We start from the raw sequence: 26,182 nt of genomic DNA on the forward strand, positions 1-26,182 counted from the left end.
AGGATCCATGTATTTGGTGGGCACATCACTACGTTCACTTTCACTGCTCTTGCTGTGGATTCAAGTTGAAGGCCTTTATTCCCGTGTGCGTGCTATGCTATGCAACACAAGGTCTTACCCTGACCATGGTCACTATTTTTCTTTATAATTGAAATGTAAAATTGTACACGTTTACATTTCACATGGTTACTTTGTGCCATTTCTCTGCCTGATGAGATTTTTTACTGAATCCTGACTCTGTGATTTAGTATAATCATTCTTTCTCGGCTTTAAGACATAAACATTTTAACAAACTCACCTTTTGTAGCTTCAGTCAGGTTATTAAAATGTTGAACAGATGGGGCCAAAAGGCAAGCTTTGCAGCAGGACACTAGGAGTGCTGCTCTTCCAGGTTGATAGGAATCCCTTAATTAGCATCATTCAGGAAGTTGCACATCCACCAACGGTACTAATGGCCAGATGGTGTTTCTCTATTTGCCCAGGCATATTTCATTAAAGACCATGTGAAATTATTTTCTATAGCTTGGATAGTCTATCTACTGCATTTTCCTAATCTGCCTAATCTTACAAAGTAGGAAATGAATGTAGCCTGAAATGATTTGTTCTTGGGAATCCAGGTTGGCTTCCAGTAATTGCTACTTGCCTAATTATTCCCTCTAAAATTATGCCCAGTTAATATGGAGCCCACTGGTCTACAGCATCCAGAACTCACAGTCTCCTCTAATACGCCTGTCTCCAATATTTCCTACTGCATGTAGTTTTTTTTTTTCAATAAAAACTGAGTGATTCAGTAGTCTCCTTGGTAAATCTCAGAGTACTACAGAATAGAATCTACAGATGAGACATTATTTAGAGCTGCTAGTTTTTTCATTATAATATCTTAATTTGCTCTGGGTTTTTAGCTTCCCCTCATGAGTGTTCATCTCTTAAAAATGATCTATATAGTTCCTTTGGTTGTAATATTATTAATTGTGCAACAAACTAGACAACTGGACAATGAGGATTCATGTCTTGTTTTTGTTTTTCTAGTCTTTTAAAAACTGAGATATAATTGACATACATTTATTAGCTTCAGGTGTGCAGTCATTCAATATTTATATAAGAAGATTCATGCTTGAGATTCACATTCCGAATAGGGAGTTTCTGTGGAAGCCGAGTTTACACAGCATCGCAGTCTTGATCTCTTCCACTTCCGGGCAGCAGTTCCCTTTATGTTAAAGAAGATGTAGCCAGCGATCTTGCTTCCAAAAGCCCAAATCCCCAAACATAAGACATGATCTCCGACATTCAGAAGTTAAGGGGCTAGGGTAGAATTATTTTTTCACTTTCCAAGTACACAGATGCTATTTTTACCGCTAAGCTTGGTTATGAGAATACAAATGCACACACAAGGTGCCATAAAGCAGTGATCAGTGTTTGCCTTTTAGGGCAATAAAGAACCATCAATACTCTGGTCCCTTCGCCTGAATGAGAGGTATTAGGAGTAAAGGGAAATACAGATGGATTCTCTAAATGACTTCAGAAAGTTGTGTTCCTCCCCTGCTCAAAGCCCCTGATGAAGACAGCAGTCATGTTAGGTATCACCAACATCCTTATGTAAACACAAATCTTCACCAAAGTCAAAAGAGATGAGTCAGTCAGCAAACCGGCTCTGTTACTGCCTTCCTCGGTTGCCCTGGCCAAAGCTCTCACGGTGGGACTTGTGGTTGTCTTTTCACGGAAGGGGTGTGTGTTGTGTTGCTTGTTTTGGTTTTTTAAATGTGTTATTCTAGGTGCTTAAAAAAGCAAGTAAAGACACTCCCCCAAAGGACTGAAATTTGTTGGATTTATTTCTTTCTAAAGTTTGGACATTTACATATATCATATACATACTTTAAATCCTTCACTATGTCGCATGATTTCTATCACATAAAAACCATTTCAATGCAATAAACTTTGTTGTTGTGCAACAGCAAATGATCCCCAACTTATAAAAACACAGGAACAGTTATATGCATGAACGTTTACACAATAAGAGAAATGTGCTATATACCTCACAGCTTCTATACATATCGGGTGACTCACTGGTCTACATGGTTTAGGTTTACTTCAACAACAGTGAAATGTAATCTTTATATACAACTATTTTAATAAAAAATAAAGCAATTGTAAAATGTAAACTTAATTTTCAAAATATTTTTTGAACACTTGAACAATATCCACATAAGTTACTGTTCCATTCAAAAGATGACCACCATAAACGTCCCCGTTTTCCAGGAGACAGCATTTCTTAACTCTAGTGGGTGGTGATGAAGAACAGGTTTCCAGTACAGGATTCGGTACCACTAGCTTGCCCAAGCGGGCTGATGCTGACAGTTTGGCCAGCATCAAAAGGAGGCTACTATTTTGTCACTAATTACTTTCACAATTTGCAGGGACATATGGCACCAGGACTGCAATGAAACTGAAATGATTGGTGGAGAAAACTTTGAAGGTAAAGGAATGTTCTGCACTGCTAATTAGTTTGAGCCACGGTGAATCTAATCCAATGAATAGGTCAGAAAGTTCAAAGTTTGCTTTATATGTATATACATATTATTAGAGGATACAAACTACCTCCCTTCTGCCTGTCCTACAGTAATCAAGGATGACAGTGTTGGTTCTCCACGTGTGTCAATTTCTGTTCTAGAAATGGGCTCCTACAACTTGAGGTAGAAGAGAATGTGGGGAGGCATGCAGGCCTTTACCCGACAACTCTCATCTGGACAGAGCAGAATGGCCAAGCAATAAGCTTAGTGTGCCTTGACCCTTCCCTCAGAAACGCAACATTTTCCACTTCCAGAAATCTGGGTACAAAGGTGAAGATATCATCTGTCCTTGGTGTGAGCTCAGTGTGCCAGCTTGGGTCTTGCAAAGGCAAAATATATGGTCTTGGCTTCAGTCAGAGAATTATTTTTGTACCATTGTCATGTGTTGTCATCCCCAGTGACTCACTGCCTCTCAGAGTTGATATCTTGCCTCAGCAGGGTCAGCCCATCAGGATGGCTGGATTCCTACAGCCAGGGAAGCAGTGTGTGAAACCCAGGCTGTGCCTGCTGCTCAGGAGGAGCCCGAGTGGAGTGGACAGCCAGGCAAAGCTCCTCTTTGCAAAGAGAGTGCATTATCACCCTCTGCGGGCCCCGGGATTCAGGGGCCCGAGCAAGGAGCCTCCGACCTGCTGTGCTGCCCTGCACTGAGCCTTGTGGCTGGGACTTTGTGTCTGAAGACTTACCAAGGCAGGCTCACAGGGAAATAATAGGTGAGACTCCAAAATTCTCTCCATTAACCACCATTTTCAGGAACTGAAGTTAAGGTGCTTATTTTATAACATGATTCATGAGAGGTGAGCTCTCTACCCTGCAAAGGGACACATATTTTAGCTAGGTTCCTTCTCCTTGTTGCTGATGGAAAAGTGCTTAACTGTTGGGCAAACTTCAGTCTGAGCTCCCTCGCAGCTGGGCAGCGCAGAGGGGAGTGTGGACCAGCACACCGGTGCTCCTGTGGTGCGTGCTTTGTCGCTTCTCCATTTGCATGTGATCTCCAAGGCAAGCAGCAATGCTGCCCTGGAAAATGGTGCACGTCAGCCTTCTGGAACCTCCCCAGGCTACTGTGGGTCGCTGGAGAGTGGTTGCTTGTCAATGACAAGCGAGCCATCAATTTGGTGGTCCACCAGAAAGGATGTAATATGTACCCTCTCACTTGTTTGTTAAAATGCAGTGCACCTCAAAGTCAGACACCAGTTCTCTGGCTCCTCCCCGGCCCTGGGAATACGTTCTGTGATGCACCTCCACCCCCTTTGTTCATCACCCCTTACAACACTTTGGCCCTGGGTGCCTTAAGTTTGTAGAACTTAAAACATTCACTATGTGCACATGCGTGCAAGCATACATACACATGTGAGAGGCCCAGACATATGAACCTTTCCCCTCACACAGCTAATGGGACAGGGCAGGGGACTGACCACATGCATTTCTACCCCTAAAGGAAAGGCGACCAGCTCACACACACCCCCCGCCACCCCCCCTCCCCAAACTTAATTTGGTCTAATTACTCTTGTTCCTATAGCTTAAAAAAGTATGCTAATGACATTAATATCAATGTGCATATATACTCTCTGCAGAGTGGATATTATTATCCATGCCAAATGGTTACTTGGCTTTATAACCTACATGGCTTTATATGCAAGTCCAAATGTTTCAAATAATTAAGGCTCAAAATGAAGCTTTTCTACTTTTGCTATTCCTTTTGTATATGATTCTTGAATCAAATGGATGTTTTTGCAAAGCACTATAATTCTTGCAGAACAAAGACCCTGCTGATCAGTCACAGAGCCAGTTCACTGCACGTCAAGAACAAATTGGGAAGTATGGTATATCTGCAAAAGTAGATCGCAACTGCTGAGTTAATAATAATAATTAAAAAAAGCTCAGATGTAACTAGCAACACACAACTGTGGCCTGGAGCCGAAGGTGAATGTCCCACTCCACAACTCCAAGGCTCCGAATCGGGATCAGACACAGGAACATGAGGCAGCACGTTTCAGCAGACACACTGCCCTCAACCACTCACTCGGACACACTCAGATGCTGCTGTGCAGACACCAAACATGCTGGTGAATACAATTTTAACCTCTAGTTACCTATGTACATGCTGTCAGGTAAGCAGTAAGCTCAAACAACTAAGGCCAGTGGCTCTTCTTTGGGGAGAGGCAAGAAAAGAGGCCTAAGTATAAAAATACTAAATAAAGTTTTAACCTGGTCCATAGCCGGTCCTAGAATTCTTTTACCTGTGACACTAGGTGCTTGTCTGTGCAACAGTGAACCTAGAATACAGTACCCGACCTTGGGAAGCCCTGATATGCTTTAGCATGTGTACTACTTCTTTAAAGTAAAGAGGGAAGGACGCAGCGCGGGCACGAGGAGAGTTGTGTGACCTACTACAGAACAGACACAGGCACATAAATGAGATGGTGGGTACGTATTCAGTTCTTCTGAAAGCTCTCTTTTCCTGGGCTAATTACAACAATAAAGAAAGTGTGCTTCAAAGCATCACATTTTGTAAAAAGCCCAACACTGTCAGTTTGACTTTATGCTTAAGTGCTCTTGATACTGAAGTTGCTAAGACTGCCTGGTTTTGTTTGTTTATTTGTTTGTTGATTTTTTTCCCCTTTCTGTAATCCCAAATTATAATTAGCTACCCTCCCTTGGTATTGTATATAGTATACTGAAATAGTTTCACAAAGTTAGTTCAGAGTCATTTTTGCCCTGGTGATTCAAAGCTCAAAGATGTAATTTTCTAGCATAAAATCTTATTATTACAAAAATTTAATGAAAATATCATTTGAATTTAAGTTTAATAAAACAGTACCATTATATATATTTTCTCAATAACTGCATTATATACTCAATCCTATGAGGTTTTTACTTGCTTTTCATATCTCACTGGTTATTAAGGACAAAAATAAATTTGATGTACATATACTGTATACTGATATACAATCTACACATTGATACATATACATACATACAACCATAAATATCCACAAATACAACATTAGCAGGTGACAGAAAAGTGTTTTCTTTGATGTCTGACATACTATCTATATGAATATTTTCCAAAAGCCTGAAATACTGTAGATATACACATAAATTACACAGGATGAGCCAAAGAGACTGAAGGAAACCTATTGTATATACAATTACTCAACTTGCAATATTTTCTTGCTGTTGCATTCAAGTCAACAAACTGTCATGCAGATTCAAGTATTTACTGACATTCTCTCTATGAAGACATTCCATCTGCGTGCACTCTCTTAAGCAGAAGGCTGCCCCCTTGGATTTTGGATACTATGGGTTCAAAATGAGAATGGCAATGACTTTCGACTTCAGTCTTCCTTGTAAGAGTGAGACATTGAAAAGGAATCTGAGAGGAGAAGATCTTGTTGGGTGAATTCCGTGGTAAACAACTGCTCTCTAAAGTCCTCTGGATGACCTGATGGTGGAAGATGTCAAAAGGCTGGTGGAGAGATCTGTTGACCTGGGGCAGACTGGTGGCCGGGCCTTGGACAAGAAGCAGCCAGAAAGCATTGGAGCAAGGCCGGCCCAGAGGCTCATCTGCCTACAAAGGTGACTGACCTTTTCCTATCAGAGTAAGTCAGACACTCTGTGAAAAAAGCAGCTGCTACTTAAACCCCGAATCGCACTATTACTTGTAACTAGTCTTTTTCTTTTACCAAGTCCTAGGATGCCAGAGCTAATTTCACAGCTGGAAAAAACACTGTCATTTGAGAAGTGAAGGGACTGTACACTTCTGAGATTCAGGAAGGCAGTTCCCACACCTGCTGGAAACCTGACAGGGACCATGGACACTAAATGACAGAGGTTTGTACCGAGAAGGGCAATGAATTCCCTGTGAATTCGGGCTTAGAGAAGCTTAACTGATGACTACAAGGAAAAATGCCGAAGGAATTCAAATTTCGAGACAACTCACTAAACCCAAGAAAGTCCTGATAGTATGACGATGGAGAAACTTCTTTAAAATCAATTTTCTTCCAATTGTCTCTGATTAGGGATTAAGGCAGAGAAGAGGTGCAGCTCCTGTCTCAGGCCCTGTCTCATCTAAGAACATCTTCCAGGCTCCTTAAGTGATGGAGGGGGCCACAGGCAAGGGCCAGTAGAAGACTGTACCTCTGTGCTTAGGCAGCAAAGGGCCTCCTTCCCTGCTGGTTATCCAAATTCTTCTCCAGCCTCAGAAGTTCTGTGGTTTGGCCACAGGGTGAAATGCAAACTCCAGAGACCAACCATAGCTTGGCTGAGGAAAGCCAGCCAACTTTCCTCTTTCAGAATTAATTCTTTCATATCCCTTTTAAGTGGGAAACAGTCCCTATCTTCTGAGTGAAGGTAACAGTTGGAGACACACAGAGGGGTCTCACGCACTGCTTCCTATCCAGGAACTACAGTTCCACCAGACGACTCTCCCACACGCTGGTTTTACTGAGATTAATTAAAATGCACAGAAGTATTGCTTGGCTTAATTAGGCATTTCTAAGAGTTAGTAAGATGATGCTTTTTAAAAAGCGCACTTTAATGAATATCCATGGCCTGGCAATAAAATAAGGACTCTGCATGCTAGTAATTAAGTTTTGATTGCTAACTATGAATCCCTGACACCTCCCTGCCAGAGTCAACATATGGGGGGGATTTAATACATGGGCCATCTCTATGGTCAACTGTGTAACAAGACTATCGTCAAAGTATTTTGATGGCTATCAAGATTTTCTAGACTGAAAATGAATATCAAGTGTATGTACGTGAAGGATAATGCTTTATCATATAGAGAGAAACCTCAAGGCTCCTGATGCTGAGGAATGGGCGAGGAATGGTTGGGGGGGTATGGAGTACCTTCAGATGGAGAGGAGGAGGAGAGCTCCCTGTACCATGAACTGGTCTGTAGGCTGCGGTTAGCTGTGGAAGGAACATCTTCAGTTTCTTCTGACTAGATACCATAGGAAAGAAATTACCACAAAAGAAAATGTGGTTGGTTATGGGCAAGAACCTCAAGATCTAGTCAAACCAGGGCCCATTTCCTCCTACAGGAGAAACCCTCGGCCTGCTAGGCATGCTGACAACAAACAGTAGCCTCAGAGGCCGCGGGGAGGAGGTGGAGATTATCATGCCAGGGCCATCTGCCGTCCTGGCTCTCCAAATAACCTTGCACTTGTTTTTAAAGATAAACTATGCAAACACAGTATACTGCAGCTTCAAAAGTGCCCTTCTCAACCAATTATCGATTAGCACATCCAGAAGTTCCTGAAGATAACATTAGAGTCATGTCATAGGGACAAAGCTGTGGTGCTGGTGCTAACCGAGTACCTCAGACTACTCTAAATGTCAGACATGGTAGCCAGTACCATTCTATGCTTATTAAATACTGTACATAAAACACACAGGGACATCCTATGTCCACAGACACACACTGCGGGAAAACACATTCAAGCCAGTCAGGGGTGTTTATTTTTCTTTAGTGACTGATGCTCAGAGAGGACTCAATCTGGGCACCTTTCTCCCCCTGGCTTAGGACGAATATCGAGGCAGAAAACAAACAGGCTGACTACTCAGATTCTGGGAAGAAAGATGATTCCCTTGTGGAAATCTTGAATTCAGTCAGGAGCTACTCAAGTGAATCGGGTCCACGTGCTATACTGGTTACTCTCCTGTCTGAGACATAAATGCAGTCATTATCTTTACCGAAACAAGACCGAGGGTTAGAGTGAGGTTTTCAAAGGTGTGGCAAAATCCTTATCCCAGAGCAAGCAGCTATAACATCAGAGAGGGGTTTCCTCTTTCTGGGCACCAGCAAGCATGGACATTTATATAGGTGAAGGAAGTAAAGGGGAATAAATAATCCTGTAATTAAATGCTGGTAGAGCAGAACAATATGCCCCTGGAAACAGCCATGATTGACCAGCAGGCTTTCTCTAATTCCCTGGAACCATGCAATTCATGCAGAGTCCCCGAATCTTTGGTCATAGTACCTTTAACCAATAAACTGAGTAGAACTAGAGCAAATTTCTGTGGGAGGAAAAAGAATATTCAAAGCAATTCCATTAGTTCTGAAGTTGTGGAGATTACAGTTTGAAGGATCACAAAGTTTCAAGGTTTCATGACCAGAAAGTCCTAACACATAGTGGGCTCAATTTTCACTCCTATCTCTTCCTATACAAGAGAGTGTTCTTTTTATCACCCTGAATTTCAAAGGGACCATCACTGGAACGAGCTCATGACTTTAAGGTCAATAGAACTACTTTGAGTAGATAGAAAGCAATGATTTAAAATAAAGTATTTATTTTTAGGAGCAAGTTCAGTAGGAGCAGAGAGAAGTGGCTATCAAAAAGAGACTAAGAATATAAACTAACTCTGTAAATGCAACCAGCAAATTCCTCAGTTTTCCAACCATTTTTGTTCAGACTATTTATTACTTTCAGATTGATTTTAAAGAGTCAGTATTCCATTGTTGGAAAACTGCAACCACTTTTTCCTCTCTTACTTTGTTTTGCTTAAGATTCCAATATTCTTACAACCATGCTCATAGATATAGAACTCCCTGGATGGCGGGGTATTGACAAAAGAGATGATTCTGGATTCCTAGTCTAGACCCTGTGGGAGTGAGGTAACAATTTCTGTAGACTGAACACATGCCCACGGCTGCAGCTCCCAAGAGCTGATTATTGTCCTGGTTCTTTAGAAAACAAAGTGAACTTGCTGTAATCGTCCCTCAACTTTCAACTGCAAAAAGGTTCTGCTTTCTCTTTGCCTGCTTGGCTGAAATGGACTCCACGCTTCAAGCAAGCTCCTGTGCTTCCTACAGTCTGCAGTCCTGTGATCTGATCTTCGCACCTCCTCTCCCTGCTCCCAGCAGGGCCAGGACCCAACAGTAAGTGCTAATGAGATGCACACACAGCTGCATCGCCTCTGTGGAACATCCTCATTCCCAACTGTAATTCTGAATTGAACCTCTGTGAGTGCTCAATTCCACCTCTGTGACCCGGCAAGATTTCACATATAAAGGTTTATAGTAACTCTGGCTAGAATTTACTAAGCTACAAAGTTTGTCCAGTTAAATGTTTCACAATGGATTAAATTTTGTAACCTTAAAGAAAAAGTGTTAACAGTTGGTTTGAGAATATGTAACAACTGAGCAGAGTGCAAACAAGAGAAAACCAAAGGAGAAGTGATACATAATTCATTCTGAAATCATGATCCCCTCCCCCTCACAAAAGGTGCATTAGTTATCAAGTAGCAAAAATCATCAAAGCAAAGAAATCAAGAGCAAAGAGACAATCTGTACAGAAACTAACAAAAAATATACAATAGAAAATGTTACTAATGCACCATTTAGTCACAGACTTTTTTTTTTCTTTAAATATTCACGGATTTACCAGAAAGATCTTGAAAAACTCTGTTTTGCTCCATGACCAGCCCTTTCCTGGTCGCAGATGGATTCTAAGTAACTTTTTGCTTAATGCTGGTTGTTTCAGGTCGGTGATCTTTCCTCTCTGACACGTTACGCTTGACTTTGGCAGTGACCGGAGACGAATCTGGGTTCAGCGAAGGACTCGAGTGCGACTTCTTCAGTCCTGCGGCCTCACTTTCGTGGTTACTCAGGAGCTTCTTGCCTCCTTCTTTTAGAATGCTGATGTAAGTTTCATAACGGGTTTGCTGGAGGGGAAGTCAGAGAGAATGGCAGTCAACACACTGTTCACAAATGCATGTCTGCAACACACCTACTGCGCTAGCTACTTGGAGAGCATGACTGGCTGCTGAAGACTTGACTTCATTCCCCAAAGTAGGCAACAGCTGCAGGAGATGGATGGAGTCATTCGTTTAGATAAGAAACGAAGAACAAATTTTAGCTCTCATTTGTTCTGCATTCTGAAGGAATGTCAGCTGGAATTATTGGCTATTAGATGGAAGAATCATGCTTCCTGAACACTCAGGTACTAGCAGGGTGTAAGCTAGAGGAGCTGCCTCTGCGTTTTGGTTACTTGGTGGCTCTCAGTGGCTCCGTGCTGCCTGTACTCACTTGAACTTCCCTCACGTGGCCCAGGTGGCACTTGAACCAGGCTTGGACATGGTTGTTGACTATCTTTCTTACTCCCTGTAACTCTACAAAGGAGGAGTCAGTCTGTGGTGATTCGACTCTGCGAGACCACAACACTGTCTAGAAGCTGTTCTGGGTTTCCTGCCAACCTTCAAATTATTTTCTGATCCTTTTCTCATTCTACAATTTTTTCTCATCAATTATTTGTTGAGTATTCATTACATTTTAAACAGCTCCTGATTCTCTTGTCTCTGGGTATCGCTTTGTGCGAATGATTGAGAAGAACAGCAGAGATTTTGGTTCTCTCACCCTAATTGGTGCCTTTAAAAAAAAAGTTTCTGAGTCACTATTTAGAACTATTATATATATTGCAAATTACAGAAGGGTCTCAGAGTCTTGATTTGATAGATTCTAGTCAAAATAAGTCTTTCAGCATACTGCTTCAACACATGAAGAATTTATAGAAGTTCCAGAGTGTTTTATTTCTAAACAATAGAACATGTCAGTTATAAACTGTCCCAACAAAGGCAAGCAAATTGTTATGACTATAGATCTTTGTGGCATTTTTCCAGTCAGATTGAGATTTTGTATATCTCAGTTTTAAGTTAGTGATTATGAAGATGAAGCTATCGGAAGCTACTCTTTCAAGTTATTTCATTCAGAGTGGAAAAAAGCTTCTAATCATTAAGCTTGTTCTAGGTTTGGAGATGTCAAGCTTTGGTGGGTGATGAAGATAACATTTATGGAATGTCCACATACTAATTTCAGGTCATGAATACAATAATCATATACAATTAGTACATTATTGTCCTTACTTTACAGTAAAGGAAATAAGAGGCAGAAAGAAGTCCAGAGTTAGAGTTAACAAAGTAAAGCTGGGATCTGAACTCAGGAAATCTGACTCCAGAACCCATGTTTTTAAGCTATATTTCCTCCCTGGTGATGAACATACATGCAGGAATGTATGTGTTACGATGACTACTGTGACACGGCACTGTTGGTTTGGCCAATCAAAGGCCATTCTCAGCCCCCTCTTCTCCTATGTCCCTCCCACTACAAAGGCTGATAAAACCCAAATACTTTCCCAGCCCCTCTGTAGCCAATGAGACATAAGAAGTCTATTGAAGGGCTTCAGGGAAAGTAATTGTGCTTTCTAATATAAGGGACAGACTTTGGAAGAGAAGCCACTGGTGCTGACTCATCACTCTTATTCCTTGCCTGACGTGGATGTGATTCCTAAAGCTGCATCCTGTGACATGGGGCAGTGGGCATGAGGACGAGAGAAAAACATGCAAGGCCTGAGGAAAACAGAAAGATGGGAGGAGGCTGGGTTCTTGATGATACACTGAGCTGGATCCAACTCTGAGATTTCCTAACACTTCTGAATATGTATTTTGTTAAGTATGAATGATAAATATCTCTGAGGGTAAAGCCACTGTTCATCAGGTACTGTTAACTGCAGCTGAAAGCATTACTAACTGATACATGTTCTAATTTTCATAAAGAAGTAACAAAGGAATAGAATAAAATACTAAGCTTATCTCCGAAAGCTACACAAGGGTTTAATAAGGGCATTTGCTAATTTAAGAAAATGTCACCAGTATTACACATCACTCCATGCATCAGTGAAATCAGGGGACTGAAGTAGAGACAAACATCCAAAGGGGATACTAGTTCTAAAGTAGAAATTTATTTAGTCTGTTTCTAAACTGCTCTGGTGGCAAGATTAAAATGCAGGAAAGAGTTACTCCCAATATGAACAAGATTTAATAAAATTCATCAGACAACCAATGAAGACATACTATTTCATGAAGTTGGGGCATTTAAGACAGTAAAAGGGGTATGAAGGACTATTTTTTGAGATGACTTGAAAGGGGACAAAAGGAGAGAAGGTGACAGGGCCAGTTTTCTGCTAATGAGTCTTTGAAGAAACTGATACTACTGGGAAGATTCGCCTGCAAAATACAGGAAGAAAAACCACTTCACCTCCTCATTCTGCAGCTCCAGCTGAAAAGCTATTGTCTCCAACAAATTATATCAATGTGTCAATCAACAAACAAAAGGCACAGCATAGAGGTGTGGCAGGACTTGAGTCATCAGAAGAAAAGACGAGCAAAGCAAAGGGCATACAGGGCCAGGAAAATACAGGGTGCTCAGTCCCTGAAGGAAACTGAAGTGGGCTCATGAACTTCCAAATGGCGGTGCTCTGCTTCTGAGTTCCAAAGGCTACAGGGACAGGGGCTATGAAACCTGGTAACATCACTTTGCTTTTCACATTCTCTGAAACAAAACCACATGCCTCTTCAAGATATGTGAGCTAAACATACCTGTAATCTGAGAACTAGTCAGTGGGCATGGGTTTCAGTCGCGTCCTTCCTGGATCACAGACTCATCTAAATATGGAAAACCTCTATCCGGAGGCTTTGCCAACCCCCCCCCACCCCCCGCCCCCTGCCCCAATATTGCCTCTGGGTAAAGAAACAGCTCTGCATGCAGCCCTGAACAGCAATGGGAATGAACGTAATTTCAGAAGTTGCTTCTGCATTGATATCTCCTTTTATTGTGGTAGGAAAGACATACTTCTTCTGGGAGCGTTTATTTCCTTTCTTCTTTCAGAGAAGACATGATTCTTTTTTTAAAAAGATCAATTGTGAACTTTAAGTTAAAGCTGGTGTATGAGGAAAAGTGAAGAAGCAACAGGAAGTGTATTTGTAAGTCACATTGAAAGCATCTGAGATTCTCATAGGCAGAACACCTTCCTTTAGAGTAAAGTGTTCCTGTAATAACATAATCATATGGGAATGGGCACACTTGTGACCTATGGACTGGTGCGAATTGAACATGAACAAAATCACATAACTTTTATAGATGAGGGAAATTTGATGTCTTATTTTTTTCTAATTTAATACTATAATGATGTGAGCAGTATCCAAGAAGGATTGATGAAACAATAACTTGGTCATTAGGTTTAATTCGAGGATGGGAGGGAGCAATCAAGTTACTTTTCTTCCCTGTAGTATTGTAAGATGAAAAATTGGGCTGCGAAATTATTTTTTATAAGAATGAATTCTAATGTCAGAATAATTTAAAACTTCACGAGGGTATGTATATCCCAGGCTTGGTGGATACATTTGGGTGCGAAGGTCTTACAGGGTTTGCTGTAAAGACAGCTTTGCAGTGTCGTTCATGGGGAACATGACAGCTAAGGAAGAAACTGTGTCATAAGGCATTAGGCTAAATGCCAGTACAGCACAGCTAGCAGTCAGCAAAGTTGTAAGGCAAGTGAACTTCCTACAATTTTGGTGATCATTCCTTTTTGCTACTGCCACCTTGCCCCCACCCCCCGCCTACCTGTCCTAGGCACCTGCCCTTGATTGTTTGATCACATGGTCTTTTCCCCACATGTCCACTCATCTTTGGTTTAAGTGCTACATTATGTTTTGCCATTTTCAAGGGCATTTGCATTTTCTTAAGGGATGCTTTAATATAAATTTGAATTTTATTTTTATTTTTTAAGTATATTTTACTGATTATGCTGTTACAGTTGTCCCAATTCTTTTCCTCTTTGCTCCCCCTGCCCAGTACTCCCCTTCCCTCCAGCAACCCCACCCCCTTTAGTTCATATCCATGGATCATGCATATAAGTTCTTTGGCTTCACCCTTTTCTATATTATCCTTAACTTTCCCCTATTTTGTACCAACCGATTATGCTTCTTAATTCCTGCACCATTTCTCCAGTTCAGAGACTCAAAACCTGGTAATACTGTTCGAACGGTCAACCTTGGCCAAGAAGCTGGTGTGTTATATACCATGGCAGATGCTGCTGCTTTTTAGCAGCCTTGCACTAAGGAAACTGTGACTTTTATTGAGGATGTCAGTGTGCCTCACCCCAGGAGAAGAATCATTGTTTAAAGCAGACACAATAACCCTTTTCCTCCTTTGCCAGTCAACCTTGTAACAAGTGGCCTAGATTTGGTCAATGACATCTAAGAAGTCGCCTAGGGTCCTTTTGTGAAGGCAGCTTTTGTGACTCTGATCAAAAGTGGAAGAACAAAAGGTGTGAAACTATGGTAGCCATTATAAGACCATAAAGTGGTAAGCATGAAAACAAAGAGCTGATGTGCTAAGGAGAGCAAACTGGAAATTTAGAGATTATACACTGATGGCAACACTTAGCGGCCAGTAATCATGCATTTCCAGATTTCTTATGTGAGATAAAGAATGTTTATTCTGTGTAAACACTTGGTCAAGTTTGCTGTTATTTGCAGCCAAAAGCATTCTTACCCAGTAAAATGGTCAACATTCAGCTTGGTCTCATGCAGAAAAAAGAAAATCACAATTGAGTTGGACTTGTGCCTCCTGCCTCTGTTTTACTTAGGAAAATATACGCTTCGTTAATAGGCTTTGTGTGAGGTAGCTCTGTTGGGTTTTCTCTGAATATTCAACAAATTATTGATGGACATTATCCATTGTAGGCTGTACTTCGGCCACATAATAAATATTAAATCAATGGCTATTTTATTATTTCCATTAATAGTTTTATATCAATTGCTGTATCTCTGTGGATGCCAGAATACAAGTCTTTCAGTGCTTCCCTATAAGCCTTCAGAGGGCACCTAGGAGATTCTAAGCGTTAACCAAACTACCGAGAGTTCTATACCAGTTTTTAGAGCTAGCTAATCAGTATTCTAGTACTGAAGGAACAGGCTACAGCTATTTCTAAAACCCTGAAGACAAAAATTTGACAATAAAAATTTGCTTCTTGATTCTTCTCTTTCTCCAATACCCCACAACCATTCTGTCAGCAACTCCTGTCCCTCTATTTTCAGAATATTCTCAGAATCACACCATTTCCCACCACCTCCGATCAGGTACCATCATCCTGTACCTGGTTTATTGCAACAGCCATCTAACTGGTCTCCTGGCTTCCCTCCTGGCCCCCATGTGCACTCTATTAAAATCTAAGTAGAGCGTGCTATCTCTGCCAATTGCTCCAATGGCGTCTCACCCCTAAAAACTCTTCCCAGAGTAGTTAAGTCTCATCAATATTAATACAGAAAGGAACCTGCTGCTGACATAACAATCAATAATAATACTGAAGTTTTATATTTTGTTCCGACAATAAACATAACGAGAGGTAGAAAGGTAAGATAAAATTTAAAAAGAAACTGAACGTTTTAATTAATGTAATTTCGTGCCACACAGTAATCACTATGCATGAATTGACATAGTTCCAGGTAGGATTAAAAATGTGATGGGAAATAAAGAATGAGTCTGAGAAGCATGTAGAAGTGAAAAGGATAATCTTGGGGTCAGGCAGTCTGGTGTTGACACTGCCCCTAACTAATAAGTATGGCATTAACTCATTTTCCTAAGTCGTTTTTCAGTCTTCATTATGGATCCCTTTCAGGGTGTTTTTTATTAAGCAGGCAAAGAGGATTTGAGAATAAGATGAGCCTCAGGGACAATTTGCTGCCTTCGGTCAGGTTATTAAAGTAGTCTCTGCTGATTCATTCTTAGATCAATTCTAAAAAATTTCACAGCTGTATGCTCAGCATACTTTCTTAGGAATTCTCCAACAGTATGAAGAGCTTTCTAGCAGTATAAATGCATAATCTAATTCTATTATCAGAAAAAAAAAATTGAGATGGGATTTTACCAAATCCAAGTCCAGCAGCTACTCTCTGCAGATAAGTATCTGAACATCATTTTTTTTTTTTGTGGCTTTGTCCATTCAGCAAACTCCCTTAATTTCCTTAAGATTTGCTTTGTTTCAAGTCTCCTGTGACCAAGATCCAAAGACATGTCAATGTTTTATGGTTTCTTTATCTACTAAAATAAAGTCCTTTCTTCCCTCTATAATCTTCTTACATTTTTTGCTATTTAATTTATTAAGTTTGCTTCAATTATTTATAAAAGTACTTCTCCAGTATGTAGAAAAATATATTCCTGTTCACTAGCAGCAATGCCTACTTAGGGAGGAATAAAAATCCCATGACTAAGGCCAAGCAAGCTGCTGCTTAGTATGAATGTTAATTGCTTAAAAAATTATTTGAAAAGAAATTTAATCATATCCATGTATATATTTACATGCATCTGACTGAGCAGTTTCTTTTCTCTTGAGCCCTGCATACCATTTTTCATTTTACTTAATAGAACACTATCTCCTTTGGACCTCTGATATGAATATGACAGGATAGTAATAACCTGAATGAAAACAAAACTGCACTGGCAATTGTAACATAGTACTGCCATTTGCATTCAGATCTCACAGCTCCACAATCAAATCCGGAATACATTTCCTCCTGACATTTTCCTGTCCAAGGTGGCAGGATGAAAGGCCATCTTCAAATGAAATGGGAAGAAAACTATAATGTCATGTACATAGCGAAACACTTTTTGCTCCTAGATCTCTACACCGGAAACAAAGCAGCAAAACAAGAAGGAGCTCCTGAAGAAACTCCTTAGTCAAATACTTTGCATTCTCTGGGGATGATTGCACAGACTCTCTCCTTGATCAGTTGGCTCAGCCATCACTACTTGCTACCTTACGAACATAATTACATTCAAACAGAGCTTTCTGTAAGTTCTGATCTGAAAGCTAGGCAAGGACTTAAATTTTTTTAAAAGAAAATTTTAGTTATTTTCTCCCCCTATGTTACTTTCATATCAGGTTGCCTGAATACAGCAAACACACACCATTTTTGGTTTGTATGGTTAAGATTTGTGGCTTTTTGGGAGAACCTAAGAAAGTGTGAACTCGATTCCTTTGTTTCACTCCAGCTTTTTGCCTCTATTGCTGTCTAAATAAATTTTGTGGCTTCAATTAAAAAAATTTAAAATGAAAACCTTACTTTTTACAATAATATAAGTAGAAGAGGTCCAAAAGCTGTGTGAAACTGACAAAAAGGACTGGGTTTTTAGAAAATGTTCCGAGAGCTTCACTGTGTCCACTGTTGCCCCTGCTCCTGTGTCGTCCAGTCTTTGCCAGATGACGACTCAGACCAACGCCACTGCCCCAGAGAGGGAGCTCAGTGAGCCCCTTGCCACCCAGCCCTCCACCTCCCTGCTCCGCTGTTGCCATCCTTAGAGCTAGACTGAGAAAAGGACTTGGGTGCTTAAGGAGTCTTCCTGATTCCTGCTGAGAACTACGTTTTAAGACACTGTGATCTCTGCCCTGGCTGGGCGGATCAGCTGGTTGGAGTGTCATCCCTGTGCACGAAAAGGCTGCAGGTTCAATCCTTGGTCAGGACACATACCTAGGCTGCGGGTTCGATCCCCAGTCAGTTGGGGTACATATGGGAGGCAACAGATTGATGCCCCCCGCCATCAATAAAAACATATCCTTGGGTGAGGATTAAAAATAAAGGCATAAAACACTGCTGTCTTTAATTCTTTTCTTTGTCTCTTTAGTTCTCAAAACCCTTTCCTTAAACCTACTCTGTATTAGTACCCAGATTTTTATCTTTTAGAAAAGTAAACCCAAATTCTGAATTTAAAAGTCCACAAAGCTAACTTAGAAAAGATACACATATTATTTTTTAGGTAGAAAATTAAAGAAATGAAATGTCCAGTTCCAACCCACCAACTGGAGACTTGGGTTATGCCAATTTCTACCAGCCCCACCCAGCTAGGCCTTGTTGGGGTGAGGGGAGGTTGTCAATGGATAAGTATAAAATTAATGTAGAAAAATCACCCTGATTGGGTTAATTAATTAAAATAATTGCTGTTCAGCAAATGGAAAAAATGTTTTTTGAAACATAGGAATGTGAAGTGAAGTGAAGTTTCTATATACTCGGATAAGTAATTTGAGCTAGAAAAACACTACTTCTTATCTGGACTGGAGACTAAATTTAGCTCGTATGGAATAAAGGTTTGTCTTTTACAAAATTTCTCCCTAGAGCACTTTTGTCCAAAACAACATTTTAGTTTGTTATGACAACATTTTAATACACTATACAGGTCATGTTCTTACTATTTCGGTTTTATTTTGTTGATGCTTCTGTTTGTACTAGAATTCTCTTATGTCACACAAGTGTCCCTCAGAGGCACATTCCCGAACTTCTTCACTGCAGCTTGCTGGTCACACACTCACCGCTCCAAATAGGCCAATGGCAGGCACAAGGGGACAAGGCCAGACTCTCCAGGGAATTTTTCAGGTAGAATTTCAGGAGGCTTTGCAGGACCTTTGCTCTAAGCAACCTTCCTCACTACTCTCCCATGACACTTCACCTACAAGGTGTAGTGAGTGCTTTTGAGCTTAAAGCACTTTTACACCTTCTGCATTCCCAGTTCAAAAGCCCCTTTGTGCGAGAAGTCCTGTAAGCAACATCTTACCAGTTCTAAGTCCAATTTTGTCCCATGTGGTAAAGGACCTTTCAACCCTTGGGGGAACAACACTGAGCAGCCAGGCCTCAGCCAAGTCCTTGCTCCCTCAGGTCTCAGTTCCACACGGGCAGAATGAGGGGATGTGGCCACTTTCAGCTGTGAGCTTCCCAGGATTCTCTAAGTAGGTGAGAGCTACTTGGAAGCAAGACACATGGAAGAAGACACACTACTGACCCTCAGAGGGAATGACGAAGCATCCGGTGGCAACAGCGCACTGAAAGGAAATAGGAACACCAGCCATGGTTTACCTATTGCGCAAGTTTGTCAAAGGCCAGAGCAAGTCAGGGAAGAGAGCTATGATGAAAGTGCCCGACACAGTCCTTAGTGTGTGTGATCAGTATGTGTCTCTTTCCACATACTTTGCTTCCATGTGCGCCTGGAGGAGGAACACAAGTAGACAAGCTGCTGAATGCCCCTGCAAGTGTCTCTATGTGGCTCCAGTGGAACGACTTCCAGCCTTCTAATGAACGCTGTGCCCAGAGACCTTGCAGCAAGCATCTCCTGGCCTGCATATGGTTTGCTTGTCTAATATTTTCAGAGAAAATATTTCTGAAAACATTTTCAGTTTTCAATAATTTTGAACTAGATTCACCTAAAGCACCTTCATTGTCTGCTCTTGAAGATTGAAGATTGAAGCTTCTTCATCTCAGATCAGGCACTTAAGCAAACAAGTTTTTAAAACTCTTATATCAAAAACAGATTCTTCTGGAAAACCTAATGTAGTTCAGAGAGAGATAAAGTACTCTGGGTAAAAAAACAAAAATAAAAACAAAAGCATACCCCTTTTCATTATTCTGATTCCAGAGTTAGCCCAGGAAAGGATTCTGCAAAGCAGACTCACAGATGGGGCTGGTCATTTATCAAAAAGTGTAAGGGAACTGGGAAGAAGGCTATTCACATGGTTTACATGAGAACTTTCTTTGTGAGGGAAATGTATTTTGTTTTCTCTGGATAGGTAAAAGCTACAAGGCTACAGGTGAGCATATCACTCACACAGGTGGGCTTCTTCTTTATTGTACCTCTCCCTAAAGGAGTAATCAACACACTAAGCACTGGTGCAACGTAGGCACTGCTGAATCAAAATGAGCACCATCCACAAACCACTGTAGGGCCTCACAGACGCGTAACACCTGTGCGCCATATCAGCGCAGCTTCTGTCTCTTACGTTAAGCACGGAACCTGTATGCAGGCTGCTCTCAGGCCTCTTCACCCCTGACTGACTTCCAAGCAGACTGCATGGTCTATACCTGTGTGGGCCAATGCAGAAGCCCCTGGCCTCATGCTGCTGCCCTCGACCCTTGCCTGCACTGAGATAGACCATGAGTGTGAAGTGTATGCTAAATTTTGAAGATGTAGTAAGAAAAAAATGAATGTGAACTACCTTCATTATCTTATACTGATTACACGTTGGAATGATAATATTCTGGATATATGAGGTCTGTCCAGAAGGTATCCAGCCATGTAATATGAATAGTAGACATTTATTAAATAAGATACAGATACAAGAAACATTGTACACAGGACAATGACATTTCAGTCCCCTTCAAAGTAGGCACCTTGGGATCTCACATTGTTCTCCCAATCACAATCAACTGCCCCATCGTACTTTCCTGTATCTCATGGATGGTATGAAATCTTTTCCCTTTCAAAGGTGATTTTAGTTTTGGGAAAAGCCAGAAGTCACAGGGCACCAAATCTGGGCTGTAAGGGGCTGAGTCACCTGGGTGATCTGATGTTTCTGCAAAACACTCTGCACGAGACATGATGTATGAGTGGCCACACTGTGGTGATAAAGCTGCCAATCACCAGTTGCACATTCCTATGGCCTCCTGAATCATCCAAATAGTTTCCGTAGAAGAATGTTCAAGTTTAGTGCAAAATTTGGTGCAGATTCGTTGCTCTACTTGCTCAGTCATTTTGAGTGCTACGGCCACATAGTACTCATGCTCACTCAAGGGCGTCTGCCGCCCCCACTGACTAGTACAGTGAAGTTGTCACTGTTCACACATGTGCATTCCAGCCCACTCTACTGTTGTAAGGTTACATCAGTGTTGTGCAAACCATTCCTGTTATATTAACAATGGCTGGACTTCTTCTGGACAGACCTCATATTGTATTAAATTTATTTTTTATTTTATTAAAATAAATCCTTACCTGAGGATATTTTTATTGATGTTAAAGAGAGGGGACGGGAGAGAGAGAAAGAGGGAGGAAGTGGAAGAAACATCAATTGGTTGCCTCCTGTACACACCTTGACCGGGGATTGAACCCACAACCTAGGTATGTGCCCTGACTAGGGGCTGAACCTTTTGGTGTACAGGATGATGCTCAAACCCACTGAGTCACTTGGCCAGGGCTATATTGTATTAAATTTAAATATCTTATAATTAACTTCACCAGTTTTAAGATTTAAAAGTAGCTACTAGAAAATTTAAAATTATATCTCTACTGGATAGTTCTAGTCTAGATCCCCTGACATCCCCAAATGGAAATATCCTTGTTCTGTGTTTAACTCCCTTGGTGTTAGAGTGAGTTACTTTAATACACGAATTGCTGTTAATATGTCATTCTCCTCAAAAATACATATCGAGTTGGAAGGTACCATAGGCTAGCTCACCCAATCCCATCTTAACTTGATACCCAAGAAACTGAGGCCCAGAGAAGATTCCTTTGTAACAAACACATCAAAGATGAGACAAAAAAGGCCACTTAACTCCTAGTTGAGTCATTTTCCCAATTTCACTAATTTGTTACTTAAGTATTTGACCCTCATCACAGCAGATGTTTCAGGCACAAGGGGGGAGTTAGGGACAAGGAATCATTTCCAGTTACATGACAGGCAGTTTATTCTGTCTTCTGGGGTATGGCCCTAATTCTTTTCAATCAGTTATTTAAAATGCAATACAAAAAACCTGTTGCTAAGCTTATCCTCCTTTCAAAAGCACACCATCACACTACATATTAAGATTCAGAGCTTCTTAGCCCTCTTTCATCACATCACACAAAATGCGATCCCAAATGGCAATGCGAGGATTATGTCTCTATTATTAACTGGACTTGAGAGCTCAGACAACTGATGATCTTAGGTCTCTTGCTTTTGATTCATAAGTATACTACTTAGCATCCTACTAAAAAAAGAAAATTTAAAAATTTTCCCAAGAATGTGACTGACCTGCAATAGCTTAGCTTCTCAGATCCAGACATAAAATTACCTCTGTGATGTTTCCTGTAAAGGGAAGGGCACTGCATTCCAGGCCCAACTCGGTTAATGAAACTTCTCCATTGCTTTCATTAGGGAGAAAAAGGGTAATAACTGCTATCTTTGTACTTTTATGATCAAGGCCACTTATAAATTAATAGCTAGGTCATTTTGTTTCAGAGGTGGATTTGCCTTGTGACAGGTGACATTGTATTGAGATGAGCCCTTGCACTGCTCCCAGGAGAGGAAAAGTGGTCCAGTGTAAAAACCACTTACTTACCTGATGGGGACAAAGAAAAAATGAGCAATCTGAGGAAACAGGGCTAGGATCTCAGCCAGAGCATTTGTTCAAAAAGAAATACATCAGACCACCCACCCACCTGGCAACAAACAACCCAACAAAAAACTGAGGGTGCACAACTAGAAATTTATATTATGTGCACTTCTAGATATGAGCTGTTTTGAGTTTCCTTAATGATGCTGCATGGAATGTGCTCTCATTCTCAAATGTATGAGTTTCAGAAGGAATCATGCCATTTTACATGCCAACAAAAAATTAGAAATTCAGAAAAAGACCCATAATGCCTCAATAATGTCCTAGATTTTCTAGATTTGAAATATTCAGCCCTACAGACATTTATATGTTTTGTTACAGTGGATATTTGCTGTTTCTGAAATTGAGTTTCCTATCCATGTGGTTGGTGTGGGTCCTAATTGTCTTAAGCCATAATAAGCATATATTACTCCAGGTTGCAATTCAGGAGTGACAACTGAATTCTAGCCCAGTAAGCCAATGGGTTTTATTCTGCATCTGAGTTGAGCTGTCAGGGAAGTGAACCTTATTTATTTTTTATTTTTTTGCTAGACTAGAACCTGTGAATGCAAATACCTGACAGTATCTACTTGCTACCCAAGAAGGGACAGTGATTCCAAAGCCCAAGTTCAGATATCTGCAACAAAGAGCACATACAACTGGCTCAGCCTTTGTACAGGGATGGAAAGGCAGATGCCTCTGGGGCCGGGCCAACAATACAATGTGAAAACCTACCAGATGTGCTATAGTGGGGAGGGGTGGGGAGGAGACTGCTTGCCTTTCGTAAATGTATTCAGATTATAACAAAGATAAATACAGCATTGTGCTGACTAAATAAATATGTTGACATTTGGTCTGCTGACCACATAAAATCCACTGGCATTGTGTTGGTCACTAAATTTCTACCCGGCTCTACAATGGGCCTTGGGAGCCTCTATGAACTTGTTGACCCTCAGTGATTTGTCTTTAGTAAATGTTTTACAGCACAGTCAGCTTTTTCAAAGTTAAGGCACAGTACATTGTTTGTTTGTTCTTTTTTAGATATAAGGCTACATTGCACACTTAACAGACCATAGCATAGTGTAAACGTAACTTTTATGCGCACTGGGAAACCAAAAATATTGTGTGACTTGCTTTATTGTGTTACGGTACTCTGTTTATTGCAGTGGTCTGGAACTGAGCCTGCAGTATCTCCAAGGTAGTCATGTTTGTATCTGCAATCATGTTTTTAATAGGTTTGGGCTGCTACACAGTCTCCCTTTCCATACTCAGGTCTAAGGATTAATTACTTAAGCTGCTGTAAACATCTTAAATATTACACGAAAGTTATCCTGGAGTAAACAGTGTCTTCACTTCCTAATCACTGTTGTTTTTAAAGCTGAAGAAACATAAAGCTGAATTTCTGGGGTCAGATACAGTGCCATCACGGGAATTTCTTTAGCCCAGGGGTTTTCCAGTTTTTATGTCCCATACAAACCATCCATTTGTCCCATGTCTGGATACATGTCCAAATGCACCAGAAGCTTGGAGATCAATTCAAACATTTTTAAGTGAAATGGGAACTGAATAAAGTAGAAGTATGTTAATGCAAAGAAACGAGGCTATTTCTGATAATTTATTTTTCGCAATTGGGAAATGATGGTGAGTTTAACGTGTAGACTTGTGGTGTCTAACAACTTTTTCAACTAGATTCTTCTAGAAAAGTAACAGCCACAGCTTGAGGGCCCCAATTCAGTCACAAACAAAATAAACCCCTTAATTAATAGTCAACAAAGAGGCATGCATGTAGTCAACTGCAGCCTGTTGCTGCTTTTCGAATCTCTTTCTAACAGGTGCAGGCCAAGCTATTTAGCAGAATTTCTAATTACTTACTGTCAGTCAAGGTTTGGAGAATTTTTAAGGCATAGAAAGAGCCGTGAACTTGGCCACCATGAGGACCTCTTTGTACAAAGCAATTGGGAAATAAACAACCAAAATGCAAAAAGTCAGGAGCAACTCCCAGCATTATTATTAACAGCGTAATGTTCTAACAAAATTAGAGCAGTTTTCCTTACCAAGATGTGAAAACTAAGAGTTGCACTTAAATCACAGGGTAGCCCTGACGCAGGAACAGGTGACAGAACTAATTCCTGCCTGTGATTCTTCCTTGGTGACAAGGCCACAGACAGATTCAAGCTCCCCTCCTGTCACTGACGTGTAGACACTGTGTCATCCCATCTGCCCATCAAATTTGTTTTCAGAGGAGCTACTAAGCGTTCTCAGAAAACTATTTTAAGTGATGTTATCTTTTACACAATATAATACAGCTCTACTCCTTCATTCAATAAATATGTACTGAGCACTCATTCCACATTCTAGAAGCTGAGGATAAAGCAGAGAACAAAGTATGCAAAACGGCCAACAACTCTCATGCCCCCTATTTAGGGAATGAAGCAACCTGCTCAGGGATGTTGCTTGTAAAGCAAAGTACTTAATGCCACGTGGAGGATCTCACCAGCAAACACACAGGACAAAATCTGGTGGCCGAAATATTAGCAAAGGGGAACCCCCACAAGTTACATTACTTCAATTTTACATGAGTGAAAAATAATGAGGCACTTAAAAAACAATTACTTGTGCAAAACCCTTTTTAGATCACGTCTATAAAGTGAGGTATCCTTCTGTCTTCCCTGTAGACACAGGTTAATGCAGCTTGACAGACAATCTGACATGCTTGATGTCAGAAGTCTGATTTTAATGAGCAGAGAGTCCTGGAATGCAATCTTCAGGCTCCTTGAGGCAAGCATTTGATGAAAGCAAGACATGTCCCCACAAAGCTTGGGGACAACTTCATGTCGGGAGATGAAAATGCTAGCTCTTGCTGGGTCACCTTTGCAGAGAAGGGGCCTCGCAGTAGATTCAAAAACAGGAAGTGCTTCTAGCAGTCTTGCTGCATGCCCACCTCCTGGGGACAGGCCCTCAGCCTTCAGAGTCAAGGGCGCAAAGCAAGGTGTTGAGTCCTGGAAGCCAGGGACTGAAGTGCTGGGAAATTTAATTAGCACATCTGAAGCTAACATGGCCTGTAGCTGAAAGCCATTCTGGAAGTGTGAAGAATTATGATTGCTTTTTGAGAACTCCCATTTCCCAGGAATGAATAAGCCCAGGGAAAGGTGAGCTGCTTAGTTTTTTGTGTTAGTTTGTTTTTTGTTTTTTAAAATTGTTCAAGTCTTTTGTTGGTAAGTCTTCCATAGTTTGTGCTAATAAACTTTTACCTTTACTAAAAAAAGATTTATCTTCATCTGCCCATATCAAGGACTTGCCTGACTATGAAGAAAACTACTATCTAGATGTCACTGGATCAAATGCCACATTTAATAACAAATTTTATAACCCAGGAAGAGACTTTTTAAGCTTCCATAAAATCTTGTTCAATTCACCAAGCAAGCAAAGAGCAAAGATTAGAAATGAACTTGAGGTCCCTGAACTCCAATGGCCCACAGTCATGGTTAGGGAGGTGATCTGGGATCTACTATAAATACACAAGGAAATAAGCTGAACATAAAGCAGCTGTTGTAGGGACTACCACAGAGTATCCCAGCCAGTAAGTTTAGAGCAGGCTTTGCACAGGAGGGATTTGGGCTGCAACTTGAATGATCAAGAGACTTTCAGAAATGAAGATGAGGGGA

At 40.9% G+C, this 26,182-nt stretch overlaps 1 protein-coding gene across 4 annotated transcripts in view; it reads right to left on the reverse strand.

The window, feature by feature from the left end:
• Positions 1 to 1,811: 1,811 nt before the first annotated feature.
• PSD3 (pleckstrin and Sec7 domain containing 3) overlaps positions 1,812 to 26,182 on the reverse strand; it is a 458,929-nt gene continuing 434,558 nt past the window's right edge. For all 4 annotated transcript variants that reach the window (XM_090258695.1, XM_090258696.1, XM_090258697.1 and 1 more), the window contains one exon: positions 1,812 to 10,235. In XM_090258695.1, coding sequence (XP_090114821.1) covers positions 10,020 to 10,235 — 216 coding nt within the window. In that variant the 3' untranslated portion in view covers positions 1,812 to 10,019. The remainder of the gene's footprint in view (positions 10,236 to 26,182) is intronic.

The sequence above is a fragment of the Furipterus horrens genome, unplaced genomic scaffold (assembly GCF_987537825.1).
Source record: "Furipterus horrens unplaced genomic scaffold, mFurHor1.1.pri manual_scaffold_12, whole genome shotgun sequence".
Classification (NCBI taxonomy): Eukaryota; Metazoa; Chordata; class Mammalia; order Chiroptera; family Furipteridae; genus Furipterus; species Furipterus horrens.